Source organism: Chelonia mydas, chromosome 3 (assembly GCF_015237465.2).
Source record: "Chelonia mydas isolate rCheMyd1 chromosome 3, rCheMyd1.pri.v2, whole genome shotgun sequence".
NCBI classification, from domain to species: Eukaryota; Metazoa; Chordata; order Testudines; family Cheloniidae; genus Chelonia; species Chelonia mydas.
In genome coordinates this window covers 80,983,832-81,006,841 of record NC_057851.1, presented here as the reverse complement: position 1 = coordinate 81,006,841, position 23,010 = coordinate 80,983,832, and the positions used below count along the sequence as shown (strand labels likewise).

Sequence of the window (23,010 nt, the reverse complement as noted above, 5' to 3'; positions counted from 1 at the left end):
AATATGTGACTAGTGTAGGCAACTTTCATGATTTGGAAAAAATACAGAAAGTCAAAGATTCCAAGGAACCCCTTGACAGAGACTCATCTCTGCTTTAGTCATACAATTATATGATTCTAATGCTTGCTTTTATAATATTTTTTTCATTGGTGTTTTAAAGATATGGGACTAGATTCACCTGTCCACTCTAGTTGCTTTGCTAGTTAACAGTTTATTTGAAACTAGTGTAATTAAAAGATAAAAAATACAATTAATTCTTCTTCAAGTGAAGGTCCCTATGGGTGTTCTGCTTGAGGTGCACATTTGCTCCACATGCCTGGGACCAGAAGATTTTTAACATAAGAACATAAGAACATCCATACTGGGTCAGACCAAAGGTCCATCCAGCCCAGTATCCTGTCTGCCGACAGTGGCCAATGCCAGGTGCCCCAGAGGGAGTGAACCTAACAGATAATGATCAAATGATCTCTCTCCTGCCATCCATCTCCACCCTCTGACAAACAGGCTAGGAACACCATTCCTTTTTGCTGGCAGTGTCATTGGTCTGCACCTGTGCCCTTCTCCTCTTCATGCTCTGAACCAAGGGCATAAGAGACCATGCAAGCTAATGGCTTCTCCAGTTCCTTTCTATCACCCTTGAGCTGAGACAGAACCTATTTAGTGGTTGCAGCATTAGCTAGCATTCCTGTTCAAAAACTGTAGTTAGTTGTAAATAGTTTTAAAACCTGTTTTTAGCTAGTTTCTAGTGAGAGTAGTTTAGTAGTTTTTAGACACCCCCAAAAAACTTCCCCTGTACATTATGCTACCAGTAGTACCTCAGAGTTACAAGCTGACCAGTCAACCATACACCTCATTTGGTACTGGAAGTATGCAATCAGGCAGCAGCTGAGACCAAAAAAAACACAACCAAAAACCAGTACAGTACAGTAGTGTGTTAAACGTAAACTACTAAAAAAATAAAGGGAAAGCAGCATTTTTCTTCTGCATAGTAAAGTTTCAAAGCTGTATTGTCAATGTTCATTCGTAAACTTTTGAAAGAACAACTATAATGTTTTGTTCGGTTAAAAACATTTTAGAGTTATGACCAACCTCCATTCCCGAGGTGTTCCTAACTCTGAGGTTCTACTGTAGTACGCCAGGATCCCAGTATTCAAGATCTGCCTGGCCTGCCTTTGGGCTTTCCCAGTCAGCAACAATCACGGCATGAATACATGCTTAGAAGAAGATTCCTGATGGACTGTACAATATGGGGCCCCAGTCCAATCCTGACCCATTAGACCTCCGTGTACATTCAGAGGCACTGGGAAATGCCCCTTTGAACATAGTGATCTCTGGTTCCAAGAATAATGAGAGCAGGGCTAAAGACCTTTCCAAGCAGAGAATTGAGGAAGGTAAGACCAAACACTCTGTGATGGAATGCTAAAGGTATATTATAATGTACAGCCAGTAGGTGGCACTGTGTATAATCTACACCTTATCTGAGCTGGCAACAGCCATACCTGGGAATGCGTTAAAGTATCTGAAAGAGAACACATCTTTTGTATCCGTTTCCATGATGGAAGTTCTATAGCCAGTTCAAATCTGATATTTAATCCTGACCTGCTAGCAGCAGCCCTGCAACCAACTATGTATGAGAAATATATGACAAACACTCTTAAAAAAATGTGAGATATCCCCCTCTCTAAGTCTTCATCCATACAGAAGACTTCCTCTCCAACACCCTCTAAATCATGTGGACTCCACACACCATTACAAGAGTGTCAGGCGCTCACAAGGAGCACAGTACTGATTTTGCAGTACAGAGAGGCAAAAGTGCCCCAAAACCATCCTTAGCCAAAGGGGTGGGACCATCCTAGGACAGGCAAGGTACCAATGTTAAGAAAAAAGGAGTCATCAGTACCGAAGACCATGGTCCATATGAAGCCAGTACTTCTGGCACCACCAAGGGACAGAAATCCAGTCCACTCTCCAGAATCAGGGGCTAGATGTACTGTCCAAGAGGACTGTATTATCTATATGCTGCCTGTGCTGTTGGATCCAGTCCTGACCTGAGATGTCCTCACACCATTGTTTCACTTTTGACTGGTACTGTTGACCAGTCAAGGCATAATAAAACCACCAGTACCACCCATCAATATAAAAGCCTCCTTTTCTGCAGCCCAGCATCTCCCCAATTCTGGACATCTGGGCTTCTCCCCTCCAATCTGCAGCTCATGCAGGCATATCAAAGACTTGGCTCCACATGCCCTGCTACACCGCCTTTGTTCCCACTTGCTGCCAGATTCTCTGTCTCTGTGGCAGCAGTCAGTTGGCAGTTACACTGTTCCTGCTTCTTTTATTTTTTCACTTTTTTCAGGCCCTGGTGAGCTATTCTATTTCAGGATTCTTTCCTCCTCCCTGGGTCAGTCTTAAGCTTAAGTTTAATTCACCCTGAGACTGTGCTGCAGCATCTCCCTGCTGGCTCCTCTGCCCCTATCCAGGCATGGCAGAGAGGCCAAGAAAGCACCAGATCAAATCCAAGCAGTGCTCTATTTGTGAGGCAGCCTTCCTGGGTTCAGAAGGCTATAAGCTGTGCCCAGGCTGCACCCAGCTAGCTGACCCTAACTCTGTTAGTTCTTGTGGCTAGGAGTTGGACAGGCATATGGGATCCCCTACCCACCAAAGCAGCTGTCATAAATAGAAAGGGAAGGGTAAACCCCTTTAAAATCCCTCCTGGCCAGAGGAAATCTCCTCTCACCTGTAAAGGGTTAAGAAGCTAAAGGTAACCTCGCTGGCACCTGACCAAAATGACCAATGAGGAGACGAGATACTTTCAAAAGCTGGGAGGAGGGAGAGAAACAAAGGGTATGTGGGTCTGTCTATATTTTGTCTTTGCCGGGGATAGACCAGGAATGAAGCCTTAGAACTTTTAGTAAGTAATCTAGCTAGGTATGCGTTAGATTATGATTTCTTTAAATGGCTGAGAAAAGAATTGTGCTGAATAGAATAACTATTTCTGTCTGTGTATCTTTTTTGTAACTTAAGGTTTTTTGCCTAGAGGGGTTCTCTATGTTTTGAATCTAAGTACCCTGTAAGGTATCTACTATCCTGACTTTACAGGGGGGATCTTTTTTTTTATTTCTATTTACTTCTATTTCTATTAAAAGTCTTTTTGTAAGAAAACTGAATGCTTTTTCATTGTTCTCAGATCCAAGGGTTTGGGTCTGTGGTCACCTATGCAAATTGGTGAGGCTTTTTACCAAACCTTGTCCAGGAAGTGGGGTGCAAGGTTTTGGGAAGTATTTTGGGGGGAAAGACGTGTCCAAACAGCTCTTCCCCAGTAACCAGTATTTGTTTGGTGGTGGTAGCGGCCAATCCAAGGACAAAAGGGTGGAATATTTTGTACCTTGGGGAAGTTTTGACCTAAGCTGGTAAAGATAAGCTTAGGAGGTTTTTCATGCAGGTCCCCACATCTGTACCCTAGAGTTCAGAGTGGGGGAGGAACCTTGACAGCAGCCACAATTCCAGTGTGAAAAAAATGGACCAGGAAGCACAGGGTAGAGCAGGGAAAGTCTCTGTAGATGACGAGAACTCCAGGCAACTGACTCGGGGAGTAAGTCCCAGGGGATCCCTGTAGAACAAAGAGGGGAGGCTTGTGGCACCACAAATCCTCACCCCTCTGTGTCTTAAAGTGGGTCCTGAATGCCCTTGGTAAAGAAGCAGGACTCTTAAACAGCTCCCCCTTCCCAGTTCAACCAGAAAGACTCTAGTACCAAGTATCCCCCTCACCCTCTTGGGGGAATGGGACCCAGCATGGGAGGACTCAGAGGGAGAACTTTTCAGAGGGCGTCAGGCACTATGAAAGGCAAACTGCAAAAAGCATCACCAAAGTGTCAGGGAGCGCCTACTCCTGCAAAGCATGCAAAAAGAGGAAAGAAATCTAAAAAGGAAAAAAGGGGAAAAAAAGCACAGAAAATCCAGGAGGTACAAGTCCTTGAATGCCTCTTCCTTCTCCCCCTCCTTCATTGAGGGCAAATCTACACTAAAGTGCTACATCAGTGCAGCTGTACTGGTGCAGCTGTACCACTGTAGCATGTTTAGCTGACGGGAGAGTGCTCTCTGTCTCCTGCCGACATAGCACAGGTATGGACAGTGTGAAACTTGCATTGCTCAGGGGCTTTGGGGGGAGGGGTTTCGTACTCCTGAGTGACATGAGTTAAATCAATTTAATCGATAGTGTAGACCTGCCCTGAGGAAGGTGAGGTATCAGATCCTGACTACAAACAGGACCAGGGGAAAACACAATATAGGGTTCCCCCCCCCCCGAGAAGTTTGAGGCCATGGGTAAGAAAGGTTTTCTCCTTGATTCAAGTCCAACCTGAATAGGTTCCTGAGAGCAAGGCTCAGAGTAAATTTCTCTCCTTGAAATTCTCTGCTGAATATTTCCCCTGCACTCCTCCTTCTAGTATGTGATCAGGGATGACTGGAACAAACTGATACGGGCAAGCACATTAATAAAAATGACCTCCAGTTCTATAAGATACAGGAATCAAAGCCCCCTGTCACTGAGATCCTGCAGGTAGACATAGTTGTAGCATCTCTAGCAAGGGATATGATCATTCCCTCAGAAGCAGAGTTCTACCCTAAGGAACCAATAGATAGAAATTGGAGGCCATTTTTAAGAAAGATTTTGAGCCCTCCTTGAACACCCTCAGAGCATCCCTAACAGCTACCTGCTTTGCAAGGGATCTGTCTTCTGACTGGAAGATCTCAGAACCCTAAAGGACAGAGATTGTCTTGAATTTGGCTCCATTTTAAAGAAAGTTTCCCAAGCAACAGCATTTGTAGCGGATGCCTCAATGGATGCAATGAAGTTCTCAGCCAGGATTATGGCTTCCAGCTTCATAGCCAGGCATCACCTAATGGCTCTAACCCTGGAAGGTGGATACACACTCTAAGAAGATCCCATGCTCGACCAAATTTAAAGGTTCATTCTTTTTGGAGGGAACAGCTAGACAAGGTAGTGGCTGACAATGTAGCAGAAACCAAGCAGTCATTCCCATCATCACTAAGTGCTCTCAGGAGGGAATACAGACCTGCCTTCAGACAAAGGTGCTCCTTTCATCTCTTGTCCTCACAGAGGTATCAGTGAAGGGACAACAGATTCTCCAAAGGAAAATCTTGGAGCCAACTTTCATGGAAGAAGCTCTGCACCTCCCAATGCCACTTCATGACAAAGATCGCACAGGCCAGGGCTGAAGCTAGGAGGCAGAATTTCCTATTTCACAGAAGAATGGTTTGCATCAACCATGGATGCATGGGTGAGGGAAATAGTGAGCCAGGGATAATCCCTCAAGCTGCAAGCTCCACCCCATCTGTTCTTCAACCAGTCTCCCATCTCCAACGACCCCATAAAGTGTGATCTGTTCCAGAACAAAATATCTCATCTTCTGGATATTAGAATGATAGCATTCCCTCCAAAGATAGATTCCTGGAGTTCTCCTTCATATTCTTCATTGTTCAGAAATGCAACAGGGCAATCACAGCCATTCTCGACTTAGAAAGTCTCAACAAGTGGGAGGGTATGGTGGGGATTTGTGGTCCCACAAGCCTCCTAGCTTTGTTCTACGGAGGTCCTCTATGACTTACTCCCCAATCAGCTGTCTGGAGTCCTCCTTGTCTTCAGAGCCTTTCCCTGCTCAGTGCTTCCTGGTCCATTTATTCCATGTTGGAGTTGTGGCTGCTTTGGTGGGTAGGGATCCCACATGCCTATATGACTCATAGCCCCGAGAACTAATTGAGTTAGGGTCAGCTGGCAGGGTGCAGCCTGAGCACAACTTACCATCTGCTGAGTCCGGTAAGGCTGCCTTACAAATGGAGCACTGCTTGGATTTGACCTGAGCCAAGACTTCTGAGGTTTGCTTGTGGCAGGAAGAATTATTAGCACAGAACACTCCCATTCAGCCAGTTCTCTGCCCACAGGATCTTTACAAAGATGGTGGTGGTGATTATAGCTAGACTCACGTCACAGGTACCCACCTGTATCCCTTCCTAGATGACATCCTGATCAGAGCTCCATCTCAGGCCACAGTGCACAGAACCACAACTCAGGCACTGAATCTCCTGGAAGTGCATGGCTTCATCAGTCAAGAAAAATTACTTGATTCTATTGACCAGGATAACTACGGGAATAGACATAGAAAACTCGATAACAAAAATCTATCCATTACTCTAAAGGTTCTAGAAAAACCTAGGATCTTACCACCATGTTCCAGAGCTGCAGGAGGCCTACCAAAGCACTGTGTCTTCAATTGCTAGGATTTCTCACATCATGTATAGGGAATCACTCTATGGGCATGATTAAGCCTTTATCGTAAAAGTGGGGACCACTCCCCAGAATACATGAAAGATCAAGTACAGGTCCCAGTGCCAGGGTTCAGCCCCCTAAAATGGTGGTCAGCCCAAGGCAACGTTTGCAGAGGCATGCCAGTATGTCTTCTAGACCCTCTACTTCTTACAACTGATGCCAGGCTGACGAGTGCACTTGGGGACCCGAATGGCTCAAGGCTTCTGGAGCACAGAAGAAATAGCTCACAGCATAAACTTTCTAGAGCTGAGAGTGGTCAAGCTGGCTGGACGACGATGTCAGACGTGTCTAGAGGAGAGCCGCATCCTGGTTCAATCTGACAACGTGACCACAGTTGCATATGTGAACAACTGTGGGGGAGCAAGGAGCCTACGCTACACATGGAAGCAATGGAAATAATGAGGTGGGCAGGCAAGCTTCTCCTTTCCCTCAGTGGGATCCACATAAAGGGGACTTGAACCAAAAGCAGACTCATCAGTTACAGGATCAACAACTCTGATTGGTACCTGAATCAGGAAGTTTTCAATCTCATTGTTCAGATGTTTGGCCACTCTTCAGCCAACCTGTCTGTAAATCGTATGAACGCAAAGAGACCAAAATACTTCACCAGGGAGATGGACCCGAGATCCATGGGAACCAAATACTTTATCACACAGATAGCTGCAGATGACCATGCTCTCTTCCCATTCCTACTGAAGTTGGTCCAGAAAATAAAGTGAGAGCAGGCCATAGAATATCAGGGTTGGAAGGGACCTCAGGAGGTCATCTAGTCCAACCCCCTGCTCAAAGCAGGGCCAATCCCCGATTTTTGCCCCAGATCCCTAAATGGCCCCCTCAAGGATTGAATTCACAACCCTGGGTTTAGCAGGCCAATGCTCAAACCACTGAGCTATCCCTCCCCTTACCTCCCCATTGGCCGAGGAGACCTTGGTTCTCTGACTTGATATTACTGAAAATGGAGCCTCCATTTTAGCTTTCATCAGGACTGGGCATTCTCTCACAAGGTCCTTTTTCTCCACCCGGATCTGACCTAGCTTCAACTGGCAGCCTAGCTATTGAGAGAGAAGAACTTGTATTGCTGGGCCTGTCCTCCAAAGTCATCAAAACTGCTTTCATCTGGGAGAATACTGACACAAAGAATATTCCTCTATCTGGTCCAGATTCAGTAGCTGGTGCCAAGAACACAGTGCCAGTCCCAGAAATCCAGAATCCCAGCCATTCTGGATTTTCTCCAAGAATGTATCAATAGAGGTCTTCAGCCCAGCACCATAACACAGGGGTTCTCAAACTGGGGGTCGGGACCCCGCAGGGGGTCATGAGGTTATTACATGGGGGGTTGCAAGCGGTCAGCCTCCACCCCAAACCCTGCTTTGCATCCAGCATTTATAATGGGGTTAAATATATAAAAAAGTGTTTTTAATTTATAAGGGGGGGGGTCACACTCAGAGGCTTACTATATGAAAGGGGTCACCTGTACAAAAGTTTGAGAACTACTGCCATAGCACGTCAGGTCACGTCTATTCTTCGTAGCATTCTGTTTATAGGATCCTCTGGCTCCCTAGCAGAAAACCCCCAGTAACCAGGTTTCTTAGAGCAGTCTGGCTATCTAGGCCTGCGGACAGACCACTCTTCCCAAAAGGGGACCTACCACACATGCTGAGAGCCTTGATAAGTCATCCCTTTGAACCTCTGACTTCAGGACCAGCATTCTACCTGCGCTTCAAAACTTGCTTTCTGATAGCCATCGCATCTAGCAGGCAAGTGTCAGAGCTGGCAGCCTTATTTATGAAAGTATGTATTCACGAGAACTCCAGAATCATTTCTTGCTAAGATGAACTCTTCCTTCCACGCTTCCTAAGATGTTGTTCTTCCCAAGACCAGAGCATCAGACTGAAAAAATTTGGCACACCTTAGATGTCAGGAGAGCTCTCTACCTCAAATCCATGAGAAGGCCAGGAGTCCTATTCATGTCCTTCCATTCAAAATACCAAGGAGTCATGAGTTTCCACATTTTCCACTGCTAGATGGATTAGGCTATGCATTGTGGAGGTTTACAAGCCCTTCCTGTTCTGGAAAGGATCAAAGTGCAGTCCACAAGGTCCCTAGCAACCTCATGGAGGGCAGAACAAGCAAGTGCATTCACCTTGGAAATATGCAAAGTGAGCACTTGGTCAACAACTAACACTTCATTATGCACGATAAGGTGGACTTTGTCATCTGCAGAAGCCTCATTTGGCAAGAAGGAGCTGCAGGCAGTGGCCAAAAAATAATATTGCCCTTTGATCAGTTCTTTCAAAGTGAGGGTACCTTCTCTGTCTTACTCCTGAAGACATCTTCCATAACTCTCTTTATATCTGTTCACTGCTTGCTACTTCCCATATGTTCCGAACTGTGGGAGATACTGGGTTGCAGAATGGAAAAATTTATTACTGATAATTTTCTTTCTGGTAGCAGTCTCTTCCACAGTCCTACCCACCCTAGATGGCTCAAGGGCCTACGGTCAGATATTATGTGGGATCATGTGGCCATTTTGTCTACTGTACATAGTTTGTTACCTCTGGAGTATTTGTTGTTAATATTGTTGTATAAGTTTTTCATAGCTTTGGAATAACTCAGCTGGTGGCACCTAGGAGGAAAGAGAGATGGCCAGGATGTGCCAAATCTTTGATCCACGTGCATGAGCTGCAGAGTGTGGGAGAGTAGCCCAGATGTCTGAAATTGTGGGAGACACTGCTAGCAGAAAGGAAATTATCAGTAAGAAATGTTCTGTTCCTCCAAGGAGCTTGGATACAGTGGGAGAGCTTCACCACCCAATCAAGACATGGGATCAGCCCCAGCAGAGGCTCCAAGATCTTGTGGTGCCCCTCCCTTGTTCATAGGAGGGACTACCCAACTCAGGACCAGTGGTACGCTTCTCCATGGAGACTGCCTCATTTCCCCTATGACTCTTCACACTGGCATTACTGGGTACATACCAGCAGTCAAGACAAGCTTTCTCTTTCAGACAAGAACCTCAACCCCCTCAGAAACAATCTAAGGAAGAGCAATACCCTGACCAGGAAGAACTGCTCACCCCAGTGAAGTTATCATTGTTGTCCCCAGATTAGATGGTTGCACCAGCCTCACTGCCACCATCTAATGACTACAGACCCGGGACCTCCTCAGAAGGATTGCAGATTCATTCCAAACCACCTGGAGGAAGTATAGGATATCCCTCATAAGCTACTGAATGTCCACCAGGGTGTTGGTACCAGTAAGGTGGCACTGCCTATTAAATTAGGCCATTTTAGAACCAGCCAAGATGATCTGGCATACTCCAGCCACATGTGCTCCCATTCTGAAGAAAAGAGAGGAGAAATATTTTGTGCCATCGAAGCAGGCAGATACTTAGTCTCACACCCTGCTCTGAACTCTTGACTGCTGCAAGCGGTCATTAAAAGAAACAAGCAACATCACGCCAGACCTACACTCACTGATAAGGAGATTAAACCTTGAGACTTCTTTGGAGAAAAGAACTTCACTAAAGTGAGTTTACAGTTTTGCATCGCAAACTACCAAGCTTTAGTGTCAAAATATGATTTTAATAATGACAGTTGGTTCTCAGAATTCACTAACAAATGCCTTCAAGAAGCTGGATTTCAGTTCACAGCAATTATCAAAGATGATAAATTTCTAGCTAAATTAGCCCTCAGGGCTCACTGCATGCAGCAGGTACAGCCTCCTGCTCAATGGCAAACTCCATAGTCATGAGAAGGGCTTCCTGGCTTCAATCCAATCCTCTGTAAAGAATCTGCCTTTTGAGTGAAATAACCTACTTAGTGAGAAGACTGATAAATTATTCCACTCCCTCAAAGACTCAAGACCTTTGCTCTATCTCAGGGATCAGCAACCTTTGGCATGCAGCCCGTCAAGGAAGTCCGCTGGCAGGCTGGGACGGTTTGTTTACCTGCAGCGTCCGCACATTCGGCCGATCGCAGCTCCCACTGTCTGTGCTTCGCCATCCCAGGCCAATGGGGGTTGCGATCAGCTGAACCTGTGAATGCTGCAGGTAACAAACCGTCCAGGCCCGCCAGCGGATTTCCTTGATGGGCCATGTGCCAAAGGTTGCCGATCCCTGATCTATCTGTACCCCAGCTCTGTGGAGGAAATACCCCAGACTCAATCTTACAAAGTCAAGCTACTTAACCATTCTACCATCAAGGAGCCTATAAGCCACATAGGAGATGCCAGTGAACGCAGCATAGTAAACACAAGGTCCCCCCTGCATTCTCCTTTCAGCCTCAGCCTCCTACCAGGTAATCCTTTTGACAGGACTTTTGAATGCTGAAAATTAGTCTTCTTGCCACATTTACCTGTTCAGGACTCCCTTACCCCATTTGGTGGCCCCCTAGCTTATTTCCCCCAGGATTTGCACAATATCACACCAGACTGATGGGTTCTGGAGATAATCAGTTTCTCTCCTTTGTCCCCTAAAGCCTTCTTCCGAGGCCTCCTTCATGGACCCTTCACACAACAGGATGTTCAGACAAGCAGTAGACTCCCTGCACCATCTGGGAGCCATAGAACTGGTACCTCTTCAGCACAGGGCAAAAGGATTGTATTTGATATATTTTCTCATCTCCCAAGAATAAAGAAGGCTGGAGTCCCATCCTAGATCTCAGATAGTTTAACATCTTTATCCACTGCTTTAGGTTCAGAATGGTCACCCTGGTCTCTATAATCCCCTCACTAACTAAATGTGATTGGTTCATAGCTCTTGATTTAAAGGATTCTTATTTCCACATAGACATCCACCCTGCACACCAGAGATTTCTGAGATTCACTGTGAGCCTAGACTGTTACCAATACAATGTGCTCTCCTTTGGCCTCTCAATGGCACCGATGATATTCACCAAGGTATTATCAGTAGTGGTAGCTCACCTCCTTTGTCAGGGTTCATCATTCCCTACCTCGATGACTGCTCATGAGGAAGTCACATCAATAAGTATGGATGACAACCTTGTCCCTACTCATACTCTGATACTCCTCAGGGGTCCAGGTAAATGTAGTTAATTTAGTCCCACAAAGAGGATAGATTTTATTGGAGCAATCCTAGATTCAATCAGAGCTAAAGCAATACCTACCTCAGGACAGATTCCAGGGTATAAGGGTCCTCACTCAGTTGTGGCTGAACCCTCAGATGACTGTTCAAACCTGTCTCATCCTCCTAGGACACATAGCTTCATGTACCTATGTGACACCCTTTGCCTTCAGTGTCTACAGGCTTGGTTATGGACAGTCTACATGTCAAGCAAGCACAGTCTGGACATACTGATCTTGCTCCCCTACAGAGTTCTGGCTTCTCTCTCCTGGTGGGAAAACAGGGAGACGGTGTGCGTGGGGTTTCCTTTTACCCTTCCTGCACCCACAGAAAGACTGATTACAGATGCTCCCTTACCAGAGTGTGGAGCCCATCTGGATGAACACATAACATAGGCTATCTGGACCCACCAAGAATCCCAGTTGCACGTAAACCTTCTAGGGCTGTGTGCACTGCATAAAGCTTACAAACAATTTATACCATTTATTTGGACCTTACACATTCAAGTCATGTCAGAGAAGGTCAGTGTTAGGGGTTCACAACACGTTAGCAGACAGCCTCAGACATTTCTCCAGAAACAAGTAGGAGCTACATGACTCAGTGGTAAGAGCATTTTTCAGCAGTGGGAATTTCTGTCTTGGGATCTCTTTGCATCTCAAGAGAACAAGAAATGCTGGATCTATTGGTCCAGGACAGCTCAGGCCACAACTCTAGAGGGGATGCATTTCTATTTCAGTGATTGGTACAAATGATGTACGCATTTCCACGTATGCCTTTTACCTCAGTTCTGAGGAAGATCAAACAAGATGGAGCATCAGTGATTCTGATTTCTCCCTGGTGGTCCAGACATTTCTGGTTCCTGAGTGTTCTCCAGATGTCCTCACATCCATGCCTCCACAATCAGCTGTTCTCAGCCCAACCGACTCAGGACAAAGTCAAGATCAAACGTCCCAACCCAGCATCACTCCATTTAACAATGTAGTATTTGGATGGACGACAGATCTAAAAAAGGTCATATGTGGAGGCAATACAATCCATCATTAACAATAGTAAGAAGCAGAAAGAAAAGGAGTACTTGTGGCACCTTAGAGACTAACAAATTTATTTGAGCATAAGCTTTCGTGAGCTACAGCTCAATGCATCCAATGAAGTGAGCTGTAGTTCACGAAAGCTTATGCTCAAATAAATTTGTTAGTCTCTAAGGTACCACAAGTACTCCTTTTCTTTTTGCGAATACAGACTAACACGGCTGCTACTCTGAAACCTGTCAATAGTAAGAAGGCATTTCCTAGTGCATCGCCACACAGCAAAATGGAAAAGATTCTTTACCTAGTGCCACCATCGTCAGAAGCAGCCCAGAATAGTGGAGATCATGGACATCTTCTCTTGCTAAAAACTTAATAGCTATCCATCAGTTCCTTATGAATATACTTGGCAACTGTTAGCACTGTGGACAGCCAGCCATTCAGTCTTCGCTTATTCTACTACAGTAAGGTTTCTGAAAGGACTGATCCAAATCTTCCCTCCAGTGCTGAAGCGTACCCTAACATGAGACCTCAGTCTTCTCCTGTCAGCATTGATGAATGCTCTGTTCAAACCCCTAGCCTCATATTCATTCATTCGTCTGTGAAGATTGCATTGCTGGTTGCTATCACCTCAGCCAGAAGTGTAGGTGAGTTGTGGGCCTTATAGCTGACCACCCTATATGGTCTTCCATAAGGATAAGGTTTCCTTGAGATTACATCCCAAGTTTACTTCTAAAGTAACTGCAGAATTCCATCTGAACCAGGTCATCCACATCTGTGTCTTCTAACTGAAGCTCCAGGCCACGAGAGAGGACAGGAAGCTCCACTCTCTGGATGTCCATTGAGCTTTAGCCTTTTACCTACAGAGGATGAAATCCTTCAGAAAAATCTCCCAAACTGTTTGTTTCCTTTGCTGAATGCATGAGAGGAGAAGTTATCTCCTCACAGAGAGTGTCAAAATGGATATTGGGCTGCATCCTGCTATGTTATGAGCTGTTAGTGATCCTTCCTCCTCAAGGCATGAGGGCTCACTTGACTAGAGCACAGGCTGCAATGGTAGCTTCATTTTGAAATGTTCCTTTCCTATAAATTTGCAGAGCAGCAATGTGGGGCTCCATCCATACATTTGAGAGACATTACACTTTGGTTTAGGCTTCTTCGGCAGACTCATCTTTCGGCAGAGCAGTCCTCCATTCTGTGGTACAGCAGGGTTCCTTGTGTCCTCCTCCTTAATGAAAATTGTTTGAGAATCACTTCAAATGGAATACCATAGGGACCATCACTCAAAGAAGAAAAAAGAGTTACTTACCTTGTGCAAAAAGAAAAGGAGTACTTGTGGCACCTTAGAGACTAACAAATTTATTTGAGCATAAGCTTTCGTGAGCTACAGCTCACTTCATAGGATGCTGTAGCTCACGAAAACTTATGCTCAAATAAATTTGTTAGTCTTTAAGGTGCCGCAAGTACTCCTTTTCTTTTTGCGAATACAGACTGATACGGCTGCTACTCTGTTACCTTGTACAGTAACTAGACTTCTTCGAGATGTATGGTTCCTATCTGTATTTCACTACCCACCCTCCTTCCCCTCTGCTGCAGAGCCTTATCCTATGGCTATTCATGGTAGAAAACTAACTGGAGAGGTGGTCAGCCTGCACCATCCCTCATGCCCTCGGTTGGGAGCACAAGGAGAAGAAGGGCGCAGGTACAGACCAACGGACATTGCCAGCAAAAATCTTCTGTTCTCAAGCACATGGAGCATGCACACATATCAAGTGGAATACCAATAAGGGACCACACATCTCAAAGAACTCCCGTTACTGTACAAAGTAAGTTAATCCTCCTTTATTTAACTTTCAATTTTTAATCTCCCCTTTGCCCCCCACACATATAAGATTCTCTGTGTCTACTGTGAACTGAAGTTCTCTCCCATCTCTTACCAACCACAGCACTCCTGAAGCACTATTTTGTAGCCTGGGGTAGACTAGAAGAGACTCCTTTCAGTGCTGCCCCTTAATTGTACAGAAGCCAGGCACTCTGGATAACATTTTCCAAAGCACCTAAGTACTTATATCACTTAGGAACCTAAGTCCCATTGAAAGTGGCTATACTAAAATTTTTACCCTTATTCTTTCCCAGAAACTGAGCATGTCTTTTCCACGTCATTGCCACCTCTGTACAAGAAGGCAAAGTAACAGTTTTTAATTTATTGTCCATATAGTCCTATAGGGCCAGGTAAAGATTGTATTAAACTAAATTGGCAGTTGTCGATGTCTGTCTTTTTTTAACCTAAATGTTAGTAGGTGATTGAGGCACCCTGATTGTCAAACTGATAGAAATGAAGTTGTACTAAAACTGTTGGTTACAGAAAATGGCAAACTGTATACAATCATCATTCTGTAATCTCTGGTTTTGTTTGGTGTGTTTTGTAACCACAAAGTTTTGAAAATCCATACGATATTATATGGTTTTTATTTACTTTAACTAAAATCCGTTTATCTTCTTTCTTCCCCACTGTCCACCCCCAACTACTTGGGGGACAATGGTGAAGGGTCTCTACAGAACTGTAAACCCCAGCGAAAGCTGGTGTCCAACAAAGAAGAATTTTAGTCAAAAGTAGAGTCGCTTACATAATGGTGCAGAACATGAACCACAAGCTAAGCTTTGCCATATATTTGTATTAACATTTTATCACAAATTGTCCATCTATCACACCAAGAATGTAGTACAGCAATGCAACCACATATAAGAAGATGGCAATTATCAATTTCTTTACCTTTTCTATGGATGAGTTTAATGTTCATATAAGTCATGATCTAACGGTATTAGTTATGGCCACACTTAGACTGGAAAAGTACTCTGCAAGTTCCAAACATGTTGTCTGCCACTGCATTTTAATATCTGAGATACATCCTGTACCTGCTATTTCAGTCCCAGCCTTATACTAAGCAGTGACTGTTTTAGTAATGCAGACATTGCTTTTGGGAGTTCAGTGTCAATGTCTGGATATTAATGCATTTTAAATTATACATATTTGCACAAGCTTGACCTACAATACATTTTTGAGAAGTCCTGTGTCTTGGCTCTATACCAGTACCATACTACATTTATCTAAATTATGAAAGTCAGTTTTACGGAATATGAATAACATTTTGTGAATAAAACATTGTGTTGCATTGATGTCTAAGTGAAAGCTGAGTGTTAAAAACAAAATATTTTTCAGTTGCTAAGAAGTTTGCAAGTGTCTATGGGTTAATGCGCTTATCTATGGGAGATGCTATCCGAATAGTGTTAAACAATCAGCCAGAGAGCGAGCTGGCACTTATGTTAAAGTGGCATCTTCAAAAAGGATTGACTGCACCTGATGAACTAGCCGTCCAAGCTCTAGAAGTGGCTCTGATGGATCATGTGTGCAGCACTGCTGGGTAAGAGGTTTGTCTGTTTGTTTTTGTAAGATAACATTCTTTTCATAAGGATTGATTTGCATAACCATAATGAAACAAGTAGTTTCACTAAAACATGTCAATGGAACCAAAAATTTGTCCGTTATGAAGTTACACTTTGGTCCTGTCCACAGTGGAGCACAAACCAGGCTCTCCACTTCAGTCTTCAAAAAGAGTTTTCAAGCATGATTTTCTACAATTCTCAAGAATTAATATTTCACTTTCCTCCTTTACCTTTAATATTTCACATTTTCTGAAAGATACTTTTTTAACCAAAGGGACAGTATTTCATTGTACACTGAAAATTCCTGTTTCTTTCTCAATGTTGATGTCTCCCCCAGTCTGAGACATGAGGACTGCACCTCTTACTACAAATACCAGTGGCAACTCAGACTTATCCATGGAGCTCTGGGACTCGGCTGTACCTGTTCTGCCCTTGCACCAGTTTTTTTCTCTCTCGTAGTGCAGACTGACAGTTCAGTGCTCCCATTTTGTTTTGTTTTTAGGAACAGTCAGCAAATAAAATCTGTCTTCTGTCCCCTAACCCCTATGGAATCCAAATTTCTAGTAGGCTGTCCCCAGAATGGAACCGCCTGCCAAGCTGACCAAAGTTAAGAATCATCCTACTTCTTCATCTCTCCCGCAAGCTCCAGCTTCTCTCCCAAAGAAGGGTAATTCTTCGAGTGCTTGCTCATATTCCAATTTAGGTGTGTGCACGCTGCATGCACGGCCGTCTGAGAATTTTTACCCTAGCAACACTGGGTGGGTCGGCTGTCGAGCCCCCTGAAGTGGCACCTTCATGGTGCGCGATATATACCCCAGCCGACCCAGCTCCTCCTCAGTTCCTTCTTACCGCCCATGACAGTTGTTGGAACTGTGGAGTTCGGCTTTGCTGGTCTCCACTCTCCCTAGCACTTGCAGTTTCTAGTTTATAATAGTTCAAGTTTATAGTAGTTCATAGTTATAGTTGTAGTTAGTATTAGTGGGTTGGGGCAGGGGTTCCCCTCCTTCCTGATTTTCTATTGGGCTCATGCCCAAAGCTCTGGGATTCAAGCCCTGTGGTTCCTGCTCTAAGCCCATGCCAATGGGCGACCCCCATGACTCTTGCCAAAAGTGTTTGGGGGAGTCTCATCAAGCAGACAAGTGCAGGATCTGCAAGGGTTTTCGTCCCCGGACCAAGAAGGAGCGGGACTTTCGTCTCAAACAGCTCCTTATGGAGCCGGCTTTTAGCCCTCAACCAAGATCCGGCGCCAAGCACCTCGGTGTGCAGCACCCCAGCGGCAGCAGTAGGAGCGGCACCGTGGCTGGACTCAGACCGAGACCCACGGCATCGTCGCTCCCCGGCACCACAGCCAACATCGGCCCGGCACCACTCCCACTCTCCTGCCCAGAAGCAGCACCGGAAGCTGGAAAAGGCTGGCCCACCTCCACAGAGGCCAGCCCCCTTGGAACCGCCTCTGGAGGCACGCCCCACAGGGGAGTGCCTAGGGACACAGTCTGTGGCCTCAGCACCGTTGACTCCGGCCCTGGGAGGAGAGCCGTTCAGTCTGGTGACCCTGGACTCAGTGGTACACAGTGTGGTCGAGGTCCAGTTGCTGTCCACCCCGGATACCTTTGTGGCTGCGAGGGACCTTATTGCCATGACGGCATTGGCATCCCCTCAGCCTCATGCCAAGGCACCGGTATCTGCACGTGCAGCACCATCCGGCCCTGATCTACCCATCGGCACTGTCAGTCGAGCCACGGCACCAGTCTCGTTCTCGGCACCCTTCCTGCTCCCGACGCTGCTCGCACTCCGCATGCCATTTGCAGTCCTGGCACCACTCTCGTTCGCGGCTCTGGTTATACTCGTAGCGCTAGTCGTACTTGCGGCACCGCTCTGCCCACTGGTCACCATTGAGGAGCAGATCCCAGACCTGACGCCGCTCATCTAGACCCAGGTCCAGATCCAGGCACCGTTTCAGGTCCCAGTACCGTTCTAGGTCCCGGCACCGCTCCCCAGCTTTGTGGCACCGTTCACCATCACACCGTTGGCATGACCCGGTGCAGATCCACTTGGCACTGCCTTGGCCTTCCCTTTCCATTTCCCATTCTTCAGGATCGGATGCAGGGTCACGCTTCTTGGACCGCCACCATATGGACCATAGCTGCCTGGAGTCAGGGGCTGGGCATTGGCAGGCGTAGGAGCAAGGTCCCACTCAAGTGGCATAGCACCAGGCCCAGGATGCTCCGTCTAGGGCTTCTTGCTCAGCCCCGTCCGAGCCACAAGTGCCAGAGGCTGCCGCCACTCAGCCTGTTCCGGGAGGCATGGAGACTGTGGTGGCTCCTCTTCCCATGACAGGACCTCCTACAACACCGGTTCCTGCTCTGGGCCTGGAGGTCGCTGGCACAGGACAGCTGGGCCCAGTTCTGCAAGAGGCCTTAGATGACCCTCTCCCCTCTGTGGCCTCCTCCTCACCCGACGAGGCAGTGGCAGGCACTACAGTCTCAGGCCCTCCTCCCGTAGACCTCTGTGCCCACCAGGACCTCCTGCGCAGGGTGGCCCGAAATATGAACTTGCAAGCAGAGGAGGTGGTAGAGGTGGAGGACCCAGTGGTGGATATTCTGTTAGTGGCAGCTCTGTCAAGGGTAGCCCTTTCCTTTATTCGGACTATCCAATCCACCACCAGAACAATCTGGCAAACACCTACATCCATCCCACCAACTGCTACGGGAGCGGAATGCAAATATTTTGTCCCCTCAAAGGGGTACAATTATTTGTTCACCCACCCACAGCCTTGTTCGCTAGTGGTAGCATCGGTGAACGAGAAAGAACGGCATGGCCAGCAGGCCCCAGCTCCCAAATCAAAGGACACCAAACGTCTTGATCTGTTTGGGCGCAAAGTTTATTCCTCAGGGGTCTTCAGCTCAGGATCACTAATCAGCAGACGCTCCTGAGCCATTACAATTTTAACTTCTGGAACTCCATGCTGAAATTTAAGGAGTTTAGTACCTCCTAAGACTAGAGAGGAGTTTGGGGCCTTGGTTGATGAGGGCAAAACAGTGGTATGGACCTCGTTGCAGGCTTGCTGGACGCTGCGGATTCTGCCACACGTACTTTGTCCTTGGGGATAGCGATGAGGCGTATCTCCTGGCTGCAAGCCTCCAACCTGCCACCGGAGCTTCAGCAAATGCTGCAGGACCTCCCCTTTGATGGAGAGGGCCTGTTTTCAGACAAGGTTGATTCCAGACTACAAAGCCTTAAAGACTCAAGGGCCATAATGAAGTCCCTGGGCATGCACACACCGGCCACCCAACAGAAACCCTTCAAACCCCAGCAGCCACAACAACGCTTCTATCCTCCCCCTCGACCGAGGCAGGATTTTTATAGGAGACAGGGCCGTAATGGCAAGAGGAAGCCCTCCAATCCCCAGTCTGGGCAAGGCCAGGGCCCGCTCAAGCCTTCGTCAGGCTCAAAACAGGCCTTTTGAAGGGATGCTCGAGGACGGTGTACCGGACCTCATTCAGGATCCTACCCCACCCTTCTTGAATCGTTTATCCCGCTTCTACTGTGCCTGGTCTCACATAACTATGGACTGCTGGGTCCTCCACACAGTGGAAGTGGAATAATCTCTCCAATTTTCTTCCTCCCCACCCTCCTTCCCCGTCCCTCTTCAGGGACCCTTCTCACAAGCAACTAATTCAGGAGGTTCAGACGCTCTTCGCCAGGGGGCGATCGAGGAGGTTCCAACGGAGCTAAGGGGCAGGGGGTTTTACTCCCGATATTTCCTGATCTCCAAGGCAAAGGGAGGGCTTCAGCCCATTCTGGACCTGCACAGTCTCAACGACTTCATGGTAAAGTTGAAATTGCGCATGGTTTCCTTGGGCACCATCATCCTGGTACGCCACCCTCGACATGAAGGACACGTATTTCCACATAGCGATTCATCCGGCGCACAGATGCTTCCTCTGCTTTGCGGTCAACTGTGAACATTATCAGTTCACGGCCCTTCCCTTCGGTCTCTCCACGGCCCCCTCAGTGTTTACCAACTGTATGGCGGTCGTGGCAGCTTTCCTTTGTCGTTGGCAGGTGCAGGTATACCCTTATCTTGACGACTGGCTTATCCAGGGACGCGCCAAAGAACAGGTGCAGTCCCACCTCCGCTTGGTCAGGGACACGTTTCTTAGGTTAGGCCTCCTTCTCAATGTGGCAAAGTCGACACTAAAACTGACCCAGAGAATAGAATTCATTGGGGCGGTTCTGGACTCCGTGCAGGCACGAGCTCTCCTGCCGGACGCCTGTTTTTAGGCTTTAGTGGCCCTCGTCCGGAGCCTTCAGAGCTTCCCAACCTCGTCGGCAAGAAATTGCTTGAGTCTTCTCAGCCACATGGCTTCCTACACAAACATGACCAAGCATGCCAGACTTCAACTCCACCCGTTACAAGCCTGGCTGGCATCAGCCTATCACCCAGGTCGAGATAGCCTGAACTTGGTGGTCACCATCCCGGAGTGGGTCCTGGCCTCTCTCCGCTGGTGGCTAAATCCCCAGGTGGTTTGCAAAGGAGTCCCCTTTCACAGCCCGCAACCTTCCTTGTCCCTGGTCACGGATGCGTCAGGGGACATTCCTCGGGGACATTCAGATGCAGGGCCTATGGCCCCCGTCCGCGTTCTCCCTTCATATCTACATTTGGGAGCTGATGGTGGTGCGGCTTGCCTGTCAAGCCTTCTGGAGTGGCTGCAGGGTCGTTGTGTGGCAGTCCTCACAGACAATACCATGGCCATGTTCTACATCAACAAACAAGGGGGGATCCGCTTCTCCCCCCTCTGTCAGGAGGCCGTTCGACTGTGAGAATTTGGTATAGCCCACTCCATTCACCTGCTGGCTTCCTTTCTACCTGGGATCCAGAACATGCTGACGGACCACCTGAGCAGATCCTTCCGCTCACACGAGTGATCCCTTCAACCAGATCTCATCCATCCCATCTTCCAAAGGTGGGGGTTTCCTCAGGTTGACCTGTTTGCCTCCTGCAGCAATCGGAAATGTCCAGCTTTTTGCTCCCTCCAGAGCCGCTCCCCAGGCTCTCTCACACAAACGCCTTCCTGCTCCCCTGGACGACTCGTCTATTTTACTCCTTTCCCTCGTTTCCCCTGGTGCACAGGGTTTTGCTCAAAGGATACAGGGACAGGGCGCAAGTGATTCTGGTAGCTCCCGCATGACCTGGACACCATTGGTATACCATGCTCCTGGAACTCTCTGTGGACGCTTCAGTCCCATTGCCTCTTCTTCCAGACCTGATTACTCAGGATCACGGTCGCCTCTGCCATCCTGATGTACGATCTCTCCACCTTACAGCATGGCTGCTGTGTGACTGAACCCTGCAGAACTTCGCTGTTCAGAATCTGTGCAACAAGTTCTGATGGGCAGCAGGAAGCCCTCCACTAGGGCCAGATATATGGCTAAGTGGAAGCGGTTCTCGTGCTGGTGCACTCAGCACAACACGCCCCCTCTCCAGGTGTCCAGGCCTGTCATTTTGGAATACCTGCTGGGCCTAAAACAGCAGGGCCTGGCGGCATCCTCTGTCAGAGTTCACCTTGCAGCCATCTCGGCTTTTCACCCAGGTGTGCATGTCTACTCTGCCTTCGCCAATCCCATGGTTGGCAGGTTTCTTAAGGGCCTGGACCGTCTCTACCCACAAGTTTGACACCCAGTCCCCACATTGGACCTTAGCTTGGTCCTCTCTGGACTCATGGGGCCCCCTGTTCGAGCTGCTGGCCACCTGCTCCCTCCTCTACCTCTCCTGGAAAACAGCTTTCCTTGTTGCTATCACGTCGGCACGGTGGGTCTCCGAGTTCAGAGCCCTTACTTCCAAACCACCCTACACTATCTTTCATAAAGATAAAGTGCAGCTTTGGCCTCATCCAGCCTTTCTTCCAAAGGTTGTATCGGCCTTCCATATCAGCCAGGACATATTTCTCCCAGTTTTTTATCCAAAACCGCACGCCAGTCACCAGGAACAGTGGCTGCACTCCCTCTATGTCGGTAGGGCCCTCGCCTTCTACACTGAGCATACAAACCCATTCAGGAAGATGACCCAGCTCTTCATCACGGTGGCGGACTGGATGAAAGGCCTCCCGGTTTCATCTCAGTGGATCTCCTCATGGATCACGTCCTGTATCCACGCTTGCTATGATCTGGCCGGTGTGTCAACCCCACCCCCGACACTGCTCATTCTACAAGGGCCTGGCCTCATCGTCGGCTTTTCTGGCCCACGCGCCAATCCAGGAGATCTGCAGAGCCGCAACTTGGTCCTTGATACACACTTTCGCTTCGCACAATTCTATCGTCCAGCATGCCAGAGATGACACGGTAGAGCGGTCCTACAATCCACGTTGATTCACTCCGACCCCATCACTTAGGTGAGGCTTGGGAGTCACCTAAATTGGAATCGATATGAGCAAGCACTCGAAGAAGAAAAAACAATTACTCACCTTTGTAACTGTTGTTCTTCGAGATGTGTTGCTCATATCCATTCCAAACCCACCCTGCTTCCCTTCTGTTGGAGTAGCCAGCAAGAAGGAACTGAGAGGGCTCTGGGTCGGCTGGGATATATATTGAGCGCCATGAAGGCACCAGTCCAGGGGGGCTCCACAGCGACCCACCAGGTATTGCTAGGGTAAAAATTCTCCTATGGCCATGCACGCATCGCATGCATACCTAAATTGGAATGGATATGAGCAACACATCTTGAAGAACAACAGTTACAAAGGTGAGTAACTGTTTTTTCCTCACAGGACAGGGCAACACCTAATTGATCTCTGACATGCAGTTTTGAGCTTTGAGATCAGGATTGCATAAGTTTCTCTTGATATGAATGTTTTGGTGTGTCTTGGCCCACCAATGCCTAATATGTGATAATTATGTTTCTTTTCAATATGGATTAGACAGACCTTGAGTTAAAGTAGTAGATGTTGATTTAGATGTTCTCTTTGGAACCTAATCCTGCTCCTGTCAAGTTGCTAATTATGTAGAGGACCGGTGGGGCTAGCTATAAATAAATAGATAAGATCTCATCATTTAAAACTCGAACTTTAAATGACTCTGAACTGTCAAGTTGTGCACATCACCAGGCTATGTAACCA

General features: G+C 47.3%; 1 protein-coding gene across 2 annotated transcripts in view; it reads left to right on the top strand.

The window, feature by feature from the left end:
* The window catches only part of AK9 (adenylate kinase 9), a 226,282-nt gene that overhangs the window by 179,705 nt on the left and 23,567 nt on the right, over nucleotides 1-23,010 (top strand). For both annotated transcript variants that reach the window (XM_043542772.1, XM_043542770.1), the window contains exon 32: nucleotides 15,672-15,873. In XM_043542772.1, coding sequence (XP_043398707.1) covers nucleotides 15,672-15,873 — 202 coding nt within the window. The remainder of the gene's footprint in view (nucleotides 1-15,671; nucleotides 15,874-23,010) is intronic.